At 36.2% G+C, this 15056-nt stretch overlaps 1 protein-coding gene across 1 annotated transcript in view; it reads right to left on the bottom strand.

Annotated features, from left to right (window-relative positions):
* Nucleotides 1-15056, bottom strand: part of SNX4 (sorting nexin 4) — a 73920-nt gene that overhangs the window by 17774 nt on the left and 41090 nt on the right. Inside the window, exons 8-9 of the mRNA XM_034999977.1 lie at nt 13661-13722; nt 406-471 (exon numbers count right to left, since the gene is read on the bottom strand). Of these exons, the coding sequence (XP_034855868.1) occupies nt 406-471; nt 13661-13722 (128 nt within the window). The remainder of the gene's footprint in view (nt 1-405; nt 472-13660; nt 13723-15056) is intronic.

The raw sequence follows: 15056 nt of genomic DNA, 5'->3' as shown, positions 1-15056 counted from the left end.
TTGATCTTAGGGAAAAGCATCAATACTTCACTAGTAAGTACAATATTATCTAAGTTTTCAGTATTTCAGTATTAGGTACAATACTAGTTTTAAGTTTTAAATTGAAGAAATTTCTTTTAATCCTAGTTTGATGAGAATTTTTGAGTGGATGTTGAAAGGTTTTTCTACATGTACAGAAATTAACATGCAGGTTTTCTTCTTTATTCTACTAATATATGAATTGGACTGATTGATTTTTCAATGTTTTAAATTAACCTTCATTCCTGAAATAAACTTGTGTAAGTCAGATCTGGATCCAGAGTATATAATATAAAAGCCAGCAAACTTGATAAAAACAGAAGAATCACTAACATTTCACCACTAGACTTCACCCTGGGTTTTACCTTAACTGCTCTAGGTACTTACACGTCCATATGGTGACCAGCACTCTGCAGTCCGTCCCCCATTTCTTTCTCTATGGCACTCCACTCACTAGGGAGAAAAAGATAAAACCAAACACACCATGAATTAGATATAGAATTTTTTTTAAAGACTTTATTTATTTATTTGACAGAGAGAGACACAGCAAGAAAAGGAACACAAGCGGGGGGGGAGTGGGAGAGGGAGAAGCAGGCTTCCCACTGAGCAGGGAGCCCAATGAGGGGCTTGATCCCAGAACCCCGGGATCATGACCTGAGCCGAAGGCAGACACTTAACTGACTGAGCCACCCAGGCGCCCCTAGATATGGAATATTTTCAAATGGGATATTTTATAAGGTTTTCTTTCCAGCTACCTTTTAAACAATGTAGTATCTGTATTTGGATTTATTTTCTGTGACTCAAATATGCTGCTTTCCCCTGAAGTTTAACAACTAAATGCAAGTGAAAGCTTTAAATTGTTAGTTCAAAAGTTGCTACCTGACACTGCTAAGTGCAAAGTAAGTATCACATAAAACAGCTTCTGCTTATAGACAACTTTCTCAGCTATGCTGCTATTTAAGTCAATTGTAGAGCTTTAGAAACTACGAATGCTAGCCCTGCTCTTGATCTACTTATTCAGAATCTCTGGGGTAGAGCTGAGATATGTATACTTTTTTTTTTTTTTAAGATTGTATTTATTTGCGAGAGAGAGAATGAGAGACAGAGAGCATGAGAGGGAGGAGGGTCAGAGGGAGAAGCAGACTCCCTGCCGAGCAGGGAGCCCGATGTGAGACTCGATCCCAGGACTCCAGGATCATGACCTGAGCCGAAGGCAGTCGCTTAACCAACTGAGCCACCCAGGTGCCCGAGATATGTATACTTTCTAAAGCTCCATGGATGATTCTGATGAACACATTTAAGCTAACAAAAAAAGACAACTGTACAGAAACATTAGGTACACAGTAAAGCTTCAATAATTGCACTAAAATTGATGAGAAAGTCTATAGAACCGCAGATCACTGTTTTGTCATTTTTTTTTAAAAAAGATTTATTTTATTATTTTTAAGTAATCTCTATACCAAACATGGGGCTTGAACTCAGAACCCACGATCAAGAGTCACATAATCTACTGACTGAGCCAGCCAGGCGCCCTTTGTTGTCATTTCTACAAAATGCTTCTCATAGAAATTCCTTTTTATGGCAGTTAATTATGTATATTATATATAGTAAACTGAAAAAATAAATCTGCAATCCCAAATACCAAGAGATGACATAATTTGATATATTTCCTTCCAGTCTTTTTATTTACTCATTTTAACGTGGCTGAGATCATATGGTATACGCAATTTTGTATCACGCTTTTTTCCAGTGTTTTCTCATGTTATTAAAACAATTTATTCTAAGCATTGTTTCATATGGCAACTCAGTTTTTTTTAAACCATTTTCCTGGCCATTCAGGTTATTTGTAAGTTTTCTCCTACGTAAAGAATGCATAAACCTCTTCAACTGCACCATATCATAAAAGAAAAAATTCTAAAACATATAGAAAATATGTTTCTATACATATTTTTATGTTGTTGAAATACCAGATTATATGCTTATAGTATTAGAAGAAAGAAAATCTCACATGATTTTTAATATTGTCAAAGCAAAACAAACGTATAAATCACCTATGCAACACTATGGTTATGATTAACAAAACAGGTAAGGCTCCCTCTAATAATTTTCCTTCCTTATATGTTTGTAACTACTCTCAAGATAGTAATAGCAAGTTAACCTTTTTTTTACTAAAGCCACATTTATAATGCCTACAGGACAAATCTGCTTTTACATACCTCTGTCACCTCATATTCAATATATCCAAAGCCCTGTTCTTCACATGAAAGAGGAACCTAAGGGTTTTGGCAGATGACAAATATAACTAGCCAAAAAATGAAATGCAGCAATCACAGTTAATGTAACTGTAGGTCATGTTACCAGAATTAACGCCACGGGGCATCTGGGTGGCTCAGTCAGTTAAGCATCTGACTCTTGATTTTGGCTCAGGTCATATCTCAGGGTTGTGAGATTGAGCCTTGTGTGGGACTCCATGCTGGCATGGAGCCTGCTTAAGATTCTCTCTCTTCCTTTTCCTCTGCCCCTCTCCTTGCCCCAGCCTCTCTCCCCTTCTAAGAAAAAAAAAAAAAGAATTAATGGATAGTCCAGATCAACTGTCTATTGGATATCCCAAAAATACTTCATCCATCTCATTAATCTTTGAGCACCTTACTATGTGCCACCAACTCAAGGCCAACATAACCAAATTTAATTCCTTTGTTTACCAAACAAGACTAAAAACTAGTTCAAGGAAGGTAGGACTCAAACTTTATCACCTATGTATGCCTATTAAGCAGTTTAGAGCCTGATAAATACATGGTATTTATAGCTTGCAGGTAAAATGAAAAAATGAACCAATAAGTGAATTAATAAATGTGAGGAGGGAAACATGTACTGGATTCTATGTACCAGCACAAGACCTCAAGACCTATAGTCTTAGCCTTCTGCTACTCAAATTGTGGTCTACCAACAGCATCACCTAGAATTTCATTAGAAATGCAGGACCACAGGAACGCCTGGGTGGCTTAGCTGATTGTCTGCCTTTGGCTCAGGTCATGATCCCAGAATCCTGGTATGAAGTCCCACATCAGGCTCCTTGCTCAGCGGGGAGCCTGCTTCTCCCTCTGCCTGTGCTCCCCCTGCTTGTGCTCTCTCTCTCTCTGACAAATAAATAAATAAAATCTTAAAAAGAAAGAAAGAAATGCAGGATCACATAACCCATTCCAGATCTACTGTATCAAAATATTCATTTTACATACCTCTGTCACCTCAAATTCAATATATATAGTTCTCCAGGAGATCTGTATGCCCATTAAAATTTAAGCAGCACTACTAAACAAAAGGTTCTAACCTGGGGTCCAAGGATATGTCTAGGATTGGAAATAGAAAATGCTAACCAGTTTATAGGGGAGAGGAGGAACCATTAACATACAAAGAACTATTAAAGGGTAGTTGACTTAACATCAACATTGTAAGAGGAATAATTGAATCTTAAAGTACTTAATGGGTGGGTAAATTGTCACAGATGAAACAGATCAAAAAGGGTCTTGGATCTTTTGTAGAATCTGAGGAAAACTATGGACCTTTTCCCTAAGAAGGAAAAAAAAATCACAAACAAAATTTGGCATGTAATTTCAGAAACTTCTGACAACCTGAAGTCCATCTATGAACTATAGGGGCACCTGCCTGGTTCAGTCAGTAGAGCATGTAACTCTTGATCTCAGGGTTCTAGTCCGAGCCCCACATTGGGTGTAGAGATTATTTAATATTTTTAAGGGGTGGCTCAGTCAGTTAAGCACCCAACTCGTGATATCAGCTCAGGTCTTGATCTCAGGGTCGTGAGTTCAAGCCCCATACTGGGCTCCACTTAAAAAAAAAAAAAAAAAAAAAAAAGCTGATGAAGCAGCTTTGTATTTCTTCCCCTCTCAAATTTCAAACCAAAAATAAAAACAAAGTAAGCTTTTTTCCACTTAAGTGGCACTCATCTTGAATTTTTTCATTACTCTTTTCGGGCAGCAGTACTCAAAAGATAAAAAAACACTCCCCCACCAACTGGCACTGCTCAGCAATCCTCACTCACATTCCTAATTAACATCCTTAACAGTGCCTCTCAAGCTGGGACACTTTGTAACGGGTATTTGAAGCCATATGATAAACACGGCACGATGCTTCTGAAGAATGACTCGTACTTTTACATTGGAGGGGGGAAAAGTTTTATATATATATTTAAACAACCGTAGATGTTTTACAGCATAAAATGCAAATTTGGCATGTACATCAAGAACTCAAGCTTTCAAAGAGGCTGCACTTGCCTCAGCGCCTTCCAGCCAATCCCCGGTGGAGCTGCTAAGGGGAAGTAAAGGCGGGTGCCTGTAACTTGTGCCACCAAGTTCAAGACTTCCCTGCATTTGAGATAGACTGCCCTATATCACTCCCCTCAAGCTTCCTAACCAAAGAAATCACCTGACTTGTTCTCAGCAGAGACACTTGCTTCACTGAGACAGAGACTGACTAACGTTGCCTCCTACAATTTACCACTCCTCTGCTTTAAGACAGCTCTGTATCTTCTCTGTCTTCCCTCCCATCCACCCTTTCATCCCTGCTCCCCTACACAAAACAAAACAGACCCTGTTTCTCCCCTTCAAGAATAACCTCAGGGACTTCCTTAAAAGTCTAACCAGTAACTTGCTGTCTTCCCTTCCTTAATATTTTCTTCTCATTCCTAGGACTACTGCAATAACATCATACCACTCAAACCAAACTGCTCTCCAAACTACCACCAAAGATTTACTTACCCGTTTCCCCTTTTCATCAGACTCAATTCCCCTACAGTGTTAACTCCAACTTCTTGAAGTGTTCCCTTCACTTGCTTGACATTGCACACTCCCAGTTCTTCACCAATTTTCTAGTATCTCCCTCACTGGTTCTTTTTCTTTGCCTGATCCCCTTTTTAAAGATTTTTTAAAAATAATTTTTACACCCAATGTGGGGCTCAAACTCACAACCCCGAGATCAAAAGTTGCATGTTCTACCAACTGAGTCAGCCAGGGGCCCCTTTGCCTGATCCTTGAACACAGGAGGTATTTCCCAAGGTTTGGCCCTGAGTCTCTCACAGACTTACTCTAACCCTTTGACAGTATCACCTAACCCTACATTTTCAAAAATCACTCTATTAGGATTCATCCTTTATACACAAATCATATTCTCACCAGCCTCTTAAACTGCTGATCCAAATTTGCAACTGCTTAACAGAGATCTTTAATTCAAGTGCAATCTATCCAAAACAGAACCCTTTCATGAACTCATCCCTCAAACCCGCTATTTCTCCTACATTGTCTATTGCAATCTTTCTAGTCATTCAACTGCTTACAAGTTAAATCTTGGTAACCTAGCACCTACCATCGTAGCAGAAGTTCAGCAAATGTACCTACTAGCAACCACTCTGGTTCAGGTTCTTCATCATCTGCTTAAATTACCTCAACCACCTCTGGTCTCCCTGGCTCACTTTTCATAAAGTATTTTAGGAACGCCTGGGTGGCTCAGTCGGTTAAGTGCCTGCCTTTGGCTCAGGTCATGTCCCAGGCCCTGCGATGAAGTCCCACATCGGGCTCTCTGCTCCATGGGGAGCCTGCTTCTCCCTCTGCCTCTGTCTGTCATGTATAAATAAATAAAATCTTTAAAAAAAAATATTTTAGATGTAAAGTGGTTTTCTATTAATTTATTGAGTTGGCAAAAAGACCAAACTGTAGAATATTTCATCACAAGAAATTAATGCAAATAATTTTCTTGAAATTTGATTCAGCCAAGTAACCTTTTATCTACATGTTTCTCAAATTAATACAAGTCCATTTACTTATTATAATAAATGTGCTACCTTCAGGAGTGTCTGATTTATGTTAATTTTCTTTCTTTCTTTTTTTTTTTTTAAACATTTTATTTATTTATTTGACAGAGAGAGAGCAGGAGACCACAGGCAGGGCGAGCAGCAGTGGGACAGGGAGAAGCAGGCTCCCCGCTGAGCAGGGAGCCTGATGTGGGGCTCGATCCCAGGACCCTGGGATCATGACCTGAGCTGAAGGCAGTCACTTAACCAACTGAGCCACCCAGATGTCCCTGAAGGTTTTATTTTTAAGTAATCTTTACACCAAACACAGGGCTTGAACTTACAACCCCAAGATCAAGAACCACATACTCTGGGCGCCTGGGTGGCTCAGTTGGTTGAGCGACTGCCTTCGGCTCAGGTCATGATCCTGGAGTCCCAGGATCGAGTCCCACGTCGGGCTCCCTGCTCAGCGGGGAGTCTGCTTCTCCCCCTGACCTTCCCCACTCTCATGTTCTATCTCATTCTCTCTCTCAAATAAATAAATAAATAAAATCTTTAAAAAAAAAAAAAAAGAACCACATGCTCTACTGACCGAGCCAGCCAGGCACCCCTGTGTTAATTTTCAAATGAGGATATTCCCAAGCTTAACTCGAGTTCAACTCTGGGAATGTTTTATTTATTTATTTATTTATTTATTTATTTATTTATTTTTAAAGATTTTATTTACTTATTCATGAGAGACAGAGAGAGAGAGAGAGAGAGAGGCAGACGGAGAAGCAGGCTCCCAAGGAGCAGGGAGCCCGATGTGGGACTCGATCCCAGGACCCTGGGATCATAACCTGAGCCGAAGGCAGACGCTTAACCATCTGAGCCACCCAGGCGCCCAACTCTGGGAATATTTTAAAAATCAGGGCTGATGGATGTGAATAAATCTAAATGCAACTGTAGATAAGTCAAACGTAACGAAACAGACTTCAGAAAGGTGATTATTATTTGCCTTTATCCCCATTATACTATTCCTTCACATTTAGCCATATATTCCTGTTTACATTCTTACAACATCAATATACTTCTCTTCATTAAAAAATGTCTCTTCAACAAATGTGTTGGGAAACTGGACAGACCACTTTCTTTCACCATACACAAAAATAAACTCAAAATGGATTAGGGGCACCTGAGTGGCTCAGTCGGTTAAGCGGCTGCCTTCGGCTCAGGTCACGATCCCAGGGTCCTGGGATCAAGCCCCGCATCTGGCTCCCTGCTCAGCGGAGGGCCTGCTTCTCCTTCTCCCTCTGCCTGCTGCTCTGCCTACTTGTGCTCTCTATCTCTCTGTCAAATAAATAAATAAAATCTTTAAAAAAAAAAAAAAGGATTAAAGACGTAAATGTGAGACCTGAAACCATAAAAATCCTTGAAGAGAGCACTGGCAGTAATCTCTGATATTGCCATAGCAACATGTTTTCTATATGTTTCCAGAGGCAAGGAAATAAAAGCAAAAATAAACTATTGGGACTACATCACAATAAAAAGTTTCTGCAGAGCAAAGGAAACAATCAGCAAAACTAAAAGGCAACCTTCAGAATGGGAGAAGATATTTGCAAATGACGTATCTGATAAAGGGTTAGTATCTAAATAAAGAACTGATACAATTCAATACACAAAAAACAAATAATCCAATTTAAAAATGGGCAGAAGACATTAATAGATATTTCTCCAGAGAAGACATACAGATGGCTGGCAGACACATGAAAAGATGTTCAACAACACTCATCATCAGAGAAACACAAATCAAGACTAAAATGAGATATCACCTCACACGAGTCAGAATGGCTAAAATCAAAAACACAAGAAACAGCAAGTGTTGGCTGAGGATGTGGAGAAAGCAAAACCCTCTGGCACTGTTGGTGGGAATACAAACTGGTACAGCCACTCTGGAAAACTACGGGGGTTCCTCAAAAAATTAAAAATAGAAATACCCTATGATCCAGCAATCATACTACTTGAGTATTTACCCTCCAAAAATACAAAAACACTAAATCAAAGGGATACATGCACCCCCATGTACTGAAACATTATTTACAATAGCAAAACTATGGAAGCAGCCCAAGTGTACGTCAACTGAAGAATGGATAAAGAAGATGTGGTATATGTATACAATGGAGTATTATTTGGCCATAAAAAAGAATGAAATCTTGCCATTTGCAACAACATGGATAGAGCTACAGAGTACAATGCTAAATAAGTCAGTCAAAGAAAGACAAATACCATATGATCTCAGTCATATGGGGAATTTAAGAAACAAAACAAATGAGCAAAAGAAAACAAAAAAGACAAGAGACAAACTAAGAAACAGACTCTTAACTATAGAGAACAAACTGATGGTTACCAGAGGGGTGGTTGGTGGGGGGATGAGTTAAACAGATGATGGGGATTAAAGAGTACATTTATCATGATGAAAAAAATAAAAAAATTAAAAATGTCATATAATCCTGATATCATCCCAACCTGCATTTAGTTTCAATGTATTGATCAACCAAAGGCTTATGGATAATATGCTACTCTCACAAGTTAATTAAATATATTTGGCTCCATATCTTACAACTGACATTCAAATAAATTTCAGATGAATCAAAAATTTATAAAACCACAAAAATATAGAAGGAATGAGAAGTATTTTTTATACCCCATAGTGAATAAAACATCATTAAGATATACACAAAGGTCAGAGGCTATTGTTTTTGAAAGGAGAAAAATTAATAATTTATATGTAACTGAGTTTAATAAATAGAATATTTCTGTATATCATAAAGGAACCATAAGAAAAGTCAAAATACATAACAAAAGTGGAAAAAAAATTGCAAATCATTTTGCAAAGCCCTAATTCTCCCAAAAGATAAAGAACTCCTGTATATCAGTTAAGAAAATTGAAACCAATCAACCCACTGCTTGTCCCTCTCCCTCCCCCTCTTCTCCTTCCCCCACTCGTGTGCTCTCTCAAAAATTTATTTTAAAAAAAGAAACTAATCAGCCCAACAGAAAAAAAAGGGGCAAAAGATATGTAGATGATGAAATAGGAAAAGTCTGTTAATCGTAAGAAAAAAATGTTTGACTTCATTCATAATTGAAATGCAAATTACAACTACAGTGAGAAACCATTCCTCATCATCAGTCTGGCAAAGACAAAAGCTTACTAACATACTGTTGAATAACGGTGTAAGAAGACAGATACTAATACTTTGCTGGTGAGAGGTTAATAGCTTCTATGTAGGGCAATTTGGCAATATCTACCAAAACTACAAATGCTATCTATTATCCTTAAGAGTCAATAACAACACTTGGAGAACCTGTAGAATTTTATCCTACAAACATATTCATACACATGTGAAATGACATGAACGAGAATATTTATTGCAGCAGTGAGTGAAATAACAGACTAGAAATCATTAACAAGAAGAAACTGGTTAAATAAACTATGATTCTCCTCCTCCTTGATAAAACTCAATACAGTTATGTAATGATAACAATCTATCTTGGAGAGCAGTTCTTAAGTAAAAAAAAGCAAGGTATAAAACAAGGCAACATAGCAATGTATACAACATGCTCCCTTTCCATGTTAAAAAAAAAAAAAAAGAGGGAAAAATGCATGTGTTTGTATGTTAATATATTTATAGTATTACATTTTACTAGAGGGATACATAAGAAACCAAGAAAACTAGTATTAACTGTCTCAGAGAAGGAGACCTGGATGGTTAACAGAGAAGGGAGACATTTCAGTGTAAAAGCATTTATTCTTATTGAATTTTGTGCCATATGATTGTATTATCTATTTAAAAATGTAAAATGAATCATTTTTAAATTAATCCAATCAAAAGGACTTATAATGGAACATTAGCAAGGACATTTTCTTATAAAAAGATTTGGATAACAACTTCTAAGATGTCACAACCAAAATAATACACAGAAAAAAATCACAAAAGGTTCAAAAATAACCACAACATGCAAGCACTATACACAAGCAGATATTCTAAATTAATTAACACTAAAATTACTCCAAGACTGAAAAACTCATCTTGCAAAATCCTTCAGAAATTATAAAGTAACACCAAGAAAGAAAAAAAAGAATATCACTAATTCTATAAAACAGTGATTTCTAATGGAATCTTCTTAGGCATTCTGCCCACAAAGTAAAGGGCAGTGGTCACTGCTCCAGAGTAATTTTATTTTTATCTGCTCAATATATTGGATTTCTTATTTTTTTACTGAAATACTTTTAAAAAAAACTATGAAAACTACTATTATAGGACATCATTTCAAAACAAAACTCTTTGATATTGATATCATTAGGAGCTAGTCATTTGAAAAGATAAAATTGGTAAACCTTTAGCCAGACTCAAGAAAAAAAGAGACTCAAATAAAATCAGAAATTAAGGAGGAGAAATAAAAACCAACACCACACACACAAAAAGAAATCAGTAAGAATAAATTAGTGTAAATCAAAACCACAATGAAATATCACCTTATACTTGTCAGAATGGCTAAAATAAAAGACATAAGAAATAACAACAAAAAAACCCAACACCACAGATATAAAAAGAAATTACAAGAGAATATTATGAAAAATTATATATGCCAACAATTGAACAACCTAGAGGAAATGGGTAAAATTCCTAGAAACAGAGCCCTCCAAAACTGAATCAGGAAGAAATAGAAAATTTGAACAGACTGATTACTAGCAATGAAAATGAAACAGTAATTTAAAAAACTGCCAACAAACAAAAGTCCATAATCAGATGGCTGCACAAGTGAATTCTACCAAACATTTAAGAAAAAGCTAATATGTATTCTCAAACTATTCCAAAAAACAGAAGAAGAGGGAAAACTTCCAAGTTCATTCTACGAGGCCAGCACTGTCCTGATACCAAAACCAGACAGATACTACCAAAACAAAACAAAACTACAGGCCGATGTCTCTGATGAACATAAATGCAAAAATTCTCAATAACATATTAGCAAACCAAATCCAACAATAAATACATTAAAAGGATCTTTCCCGACAGTCAAGTGGGGTTTATTCTAGCAATGCAAGGGTGGTTCAACATTCACAAATCAATCAACATGATACATCACATTAACAAGAGAAAGAATAAAAACCATACAATCATCTCCTTAAATGCAGAAAAAGCATATGATGAAGTATAACACCCATTCTTGATAAAAACTTTCAACAGAGTGGGTTTAGAAGGAACATACCTCAACATTAATAAAAGGCCATACATGAAAAACCCACAGTTAACATCATACTCAATGCTGAAAAACTGAAACATTTTCCTCTAAGATCAGTAAAGGAACAAGGATGTCAATTCTCACCACTGTTACAGGACTGGAAGTTCTAGCCACAGCCAAGCAGACAAGAAAAAGAAATAAAAGTCATCCAAATTGGTAAGGAAGAAGTAAAACTTTCACTATTTGCAAATGACATGATACTCCATATAGATAACCCTAAAGACTCCACCATAAAACTACTAGAACTGATAAATGAATTCAGTAAAGTTGCAGGACACAAAACTGATATACAGAAAACTACTACATTTCTGTACACTAATAATGCAGCAGAAAGAAAAATTAAGAACCATTTATAACTGCACTAAAAATAATAAAATACCAAGGAGGTGAAAGACCTGTCATCTCTGAAAACTGTAAGACATTAATGAAAGAAACTGAAGAGGACACAAATAAAAAGACATTCAATATTCATGGACTGAAAGAACCAATATTGTTAAAATGTGCCAAAGCAATCTAGAGATTTAAATGCAATCCCTATCAAAATAACAAACAGCAGTTTTCATGGAACTAGAACAAATAATCCTAAAAATTGTATGGAACCACAAAAGACCCCGAATAGCCAAAGCAATCTTAAGAAAGAAGAACAAAGCTGGAGGTATCACAACCCCAGATTTCAAGATATACTACAAAGCTGTAGTAATCAAAACAATATGGTATTGGCACAAAAACAGATACACAGATCAATGGAACAGAATAGAAGCCCAGATATAAACACACACTTATATGGTCAATCTACAATAAAGGAGGCAAGAATATACAATGAAAAAAAGAGAGTCTCTTCAACAAATGGTGCTGGGAAAACTGGACAGCTACATGCAAAAGAATGAAAATGGATCACTTTTTTTCACCACCCACAAAAAAATAAACTCAAAATGGATTAAGGACATAAATGCGAGACCTGAAACCATTAACTCTTAGAAGAAAATATAGGCAGTAACCTCTTTGACATCAGCCAAAAGAAACATTTTTCTAGATATGTGTCCTCAGGTAAGAGAAACAAAAGCTAAAATAAACTATTGGGACTACACCAAAATAAAAAGCATTTGTACAGTGAAGGAAACAATCAACAAAATGAACACACAACCTACTGATGAAAGTAGATATTTGCAAATGATATATCTGATAAGGGGTTAATATCCAAAATATATAAAGAACCTATACAAACCAACAGCAAAACCCCACAAATAATCCAATTAAAAATAGGCAGAAGACCCAAATAGACATTTTTTCCAAAGAAGACATACAGATGGACAACAGACACATGAAAAGATTCTCAACATCACTAATCATCAGGGAAATGCAAATTGAAACCACAATGAGGTATTACCTCTCATCTGTCAAAATGGCTAGAATCAAAACGACAAGAGGTAACAAGTGTTGGTGAGGATGTGGAGAAAAAGGAATCCTCCTGCACTGTCGGTGGGGGTGCAACCACTACGGAAAACAGCACTGAAGTTCCTCAAAAATTAGAAACAGTATTACCATATGATCCAGTAATTCCACTACTAGGAATTTACCCAAACTTTCTTTACCCAAAGAAAACAAAAACACTAATTCGGAAAGATATATGCACCCCTGTGTATGTTGCAACATTATGTATAATAGCCAAGATATGGAAGCAACCCATGTGTCCATCCATAGGTGAATGGATAAAGAAGATGTGAGCTAGATATGTAAAAATATAAATATATAAATATATATCTAGCTCTCCTCTTCCTTATCCATTGTGTGTATATACACATACACAATGGAATATTACTCAACCATAAAAAAGAATGAGGGGCGCCTGGGTGGCTCAGTCGTTAAACGTCTGCCTTCGGCTCAGGTCATGATCCCAGAGTCCTGGGATCGAGCCCCGCGTTGGGCTCCCTGCTCTGCGGGAAGCCTGCTTCTCCCTCTCCCACTTCCCTGCTTGTGTTCCCTCTCTCACTGTGTCTCTCTCTGTCAAATAAATAAAATCTTAAAAAAATAAATAAAAAAGAATAAAAAAGAATGAAATCTTGCCATTTGCAACAACATGAATGGACCTAGAGAGTATAACATTAAGTGAAATATGTCAGACAGAGGAAAACAAATACCATATGATTTCACTCATATGTGGAATTTAAGAAACAAAACAAAAAAAGAGAGACAGACAAAAAAAACCCCCAGACTCTTAAATACAAAGAACAAACTGGTAGTTGACAAAAGGGGGTGTGGGGCATGGGAGGGGTGGGAAATGGGTGAAATAGGTGAAGGGGATTAAGAGTACAGTTATCTTGATTAGCACTGAGAAATGTACAGAATTGTTGAATCATTACATTGTACAACTGAAACTAATATAACACTGTATGTTAAGTACACTTGAATAAAAAATTAAGTAATTATGCCATAACATAAAAAACAAATAAATAAAAACTAAACTACATTTCAGACCCATAAATTTTCAAGAATTACAGTTCTCAGGCAAAAAGCTAATTAGAGCTAATCATTTATTTTAAAAGTTTATATAATGCTTACCTGAAAACTCGCCCATAATTCCCGTGCACTTTATATACACCATAGAGTCGATCTGCTACTCTCTGGAATAAATTTTTAAAAGAAATTACTATTAGATCAAAGTTATATACAGTTTACTCTTTAAAAAAAGAGAAATTTTATCCTCATTAAAAAAATGCTTAGTACAATAAACTTGGAAAATATGAAAAAGAAAAAACTTAAATTTCCCAAAGTCTCATCATGGGGGGAAAAAAACCTGCTGTCATCGTATTTGTGTAATTGCTTTTATACACATACACACACACACATATATAAAAATAAAGAACATATATAAATATGTTTTAATCATTGTTTTAAAATTTCCTATATTAAAAGTGATAGGGGCACCTGGGTGGCTCAGTTGGTTAAGTGTCTGCCTTCAGCTCAGGTCATGATCCCAGAGTCCCAGGATCAACTCCCGCATCGGGCTCCCCACTCAGCGGGAGTCTGCTTCTCCCTCTGATGCTCTCCCCTCTCATGCTCTCTCTCTCTCTCTCTCTCAAATAAATAAATAAATAAATAAATAAATAAATAAATGGTTTTTTTTTAAGTGATAATATTTTTATCCAGCAGGTCAATATTCCTTTTAATAAATACCACTTTAATTAGTTGCATAAAATTCCATCTAGCAGTGTATAAAATACATAAGCACTCCTTGTTGGATATTTAGCTATCCTTAAGTTTTTTGGTATTATACATAATGTTTTAATAAACATGTCTGAGAATAAAGTTTTTGCTAAATTTCAGATTGTTTCCTTATGATAAAGTCCTCAAAGTGGCATTTATCAGGGGGAAAAATAAACACTTTCAATTTTATTGATTGTTTTATACATAAATGCTGAATACATACAACATACTTCATTGCTACTTTATCACGATAACTCCTTCTAACCAACATGTTAGATATTTTAATAAAAATAGAATTATAATTTAGATCGAGATGAAATATATACTGCCTAGCTATTCACACAAATTTTACAGAAGACAAAACACTACAAACTCTCCTCCAAAGTGTTAGAACATGAACTGAAGACCAAAAGTAATCCCACATAAAACCCTAAACCCTAAAAAAATTCACAAAAAAATTCTTGGTACACAGTTTCTAAATGTAAACCCTGAGGATAAATTATGTCCCTAATTCCTTACTCAAATGTGAATAATCTGAAGAATTAGGCGTTAACCATACAACAAATCCTAACCCTTTCAATACTTTCAGCTTCAAGTGAATGAACCAGCACTAAATACTTGGAGCAGGTGTAAGAGGAACATAAAATGTTTTCCATCTCTCCTTGGCTTGCCCACTAGACTAGGGAGCAGCACCCACAGGACTGCAGCTTGTTTCTGTAAAGTCTTATTAGAACATTCATGTCAGCATTGT

Source organism: Mirounga leonina, unplaced genomic scaffold, assembly GCF_011800145.1.
Source record: "Mirounga leonina isolate KUSES-001 unplaced genomic scaffold, KU_Mleo_1.0 Mir_115, whole genome shotgun sequence".
NCBI classification, from domain to species: domain Eukaryota; kingdom Metazoa; phylum Chordata; class Mammalia; order Carnivora; family Phocidae; genus Mirounga; species Mirounga leonina.
The sequence above is the reverse complement of the archived record's forward strand: the minus strand, read 5'-3'. Positions and strand labels throughout refer to the sequence as shown.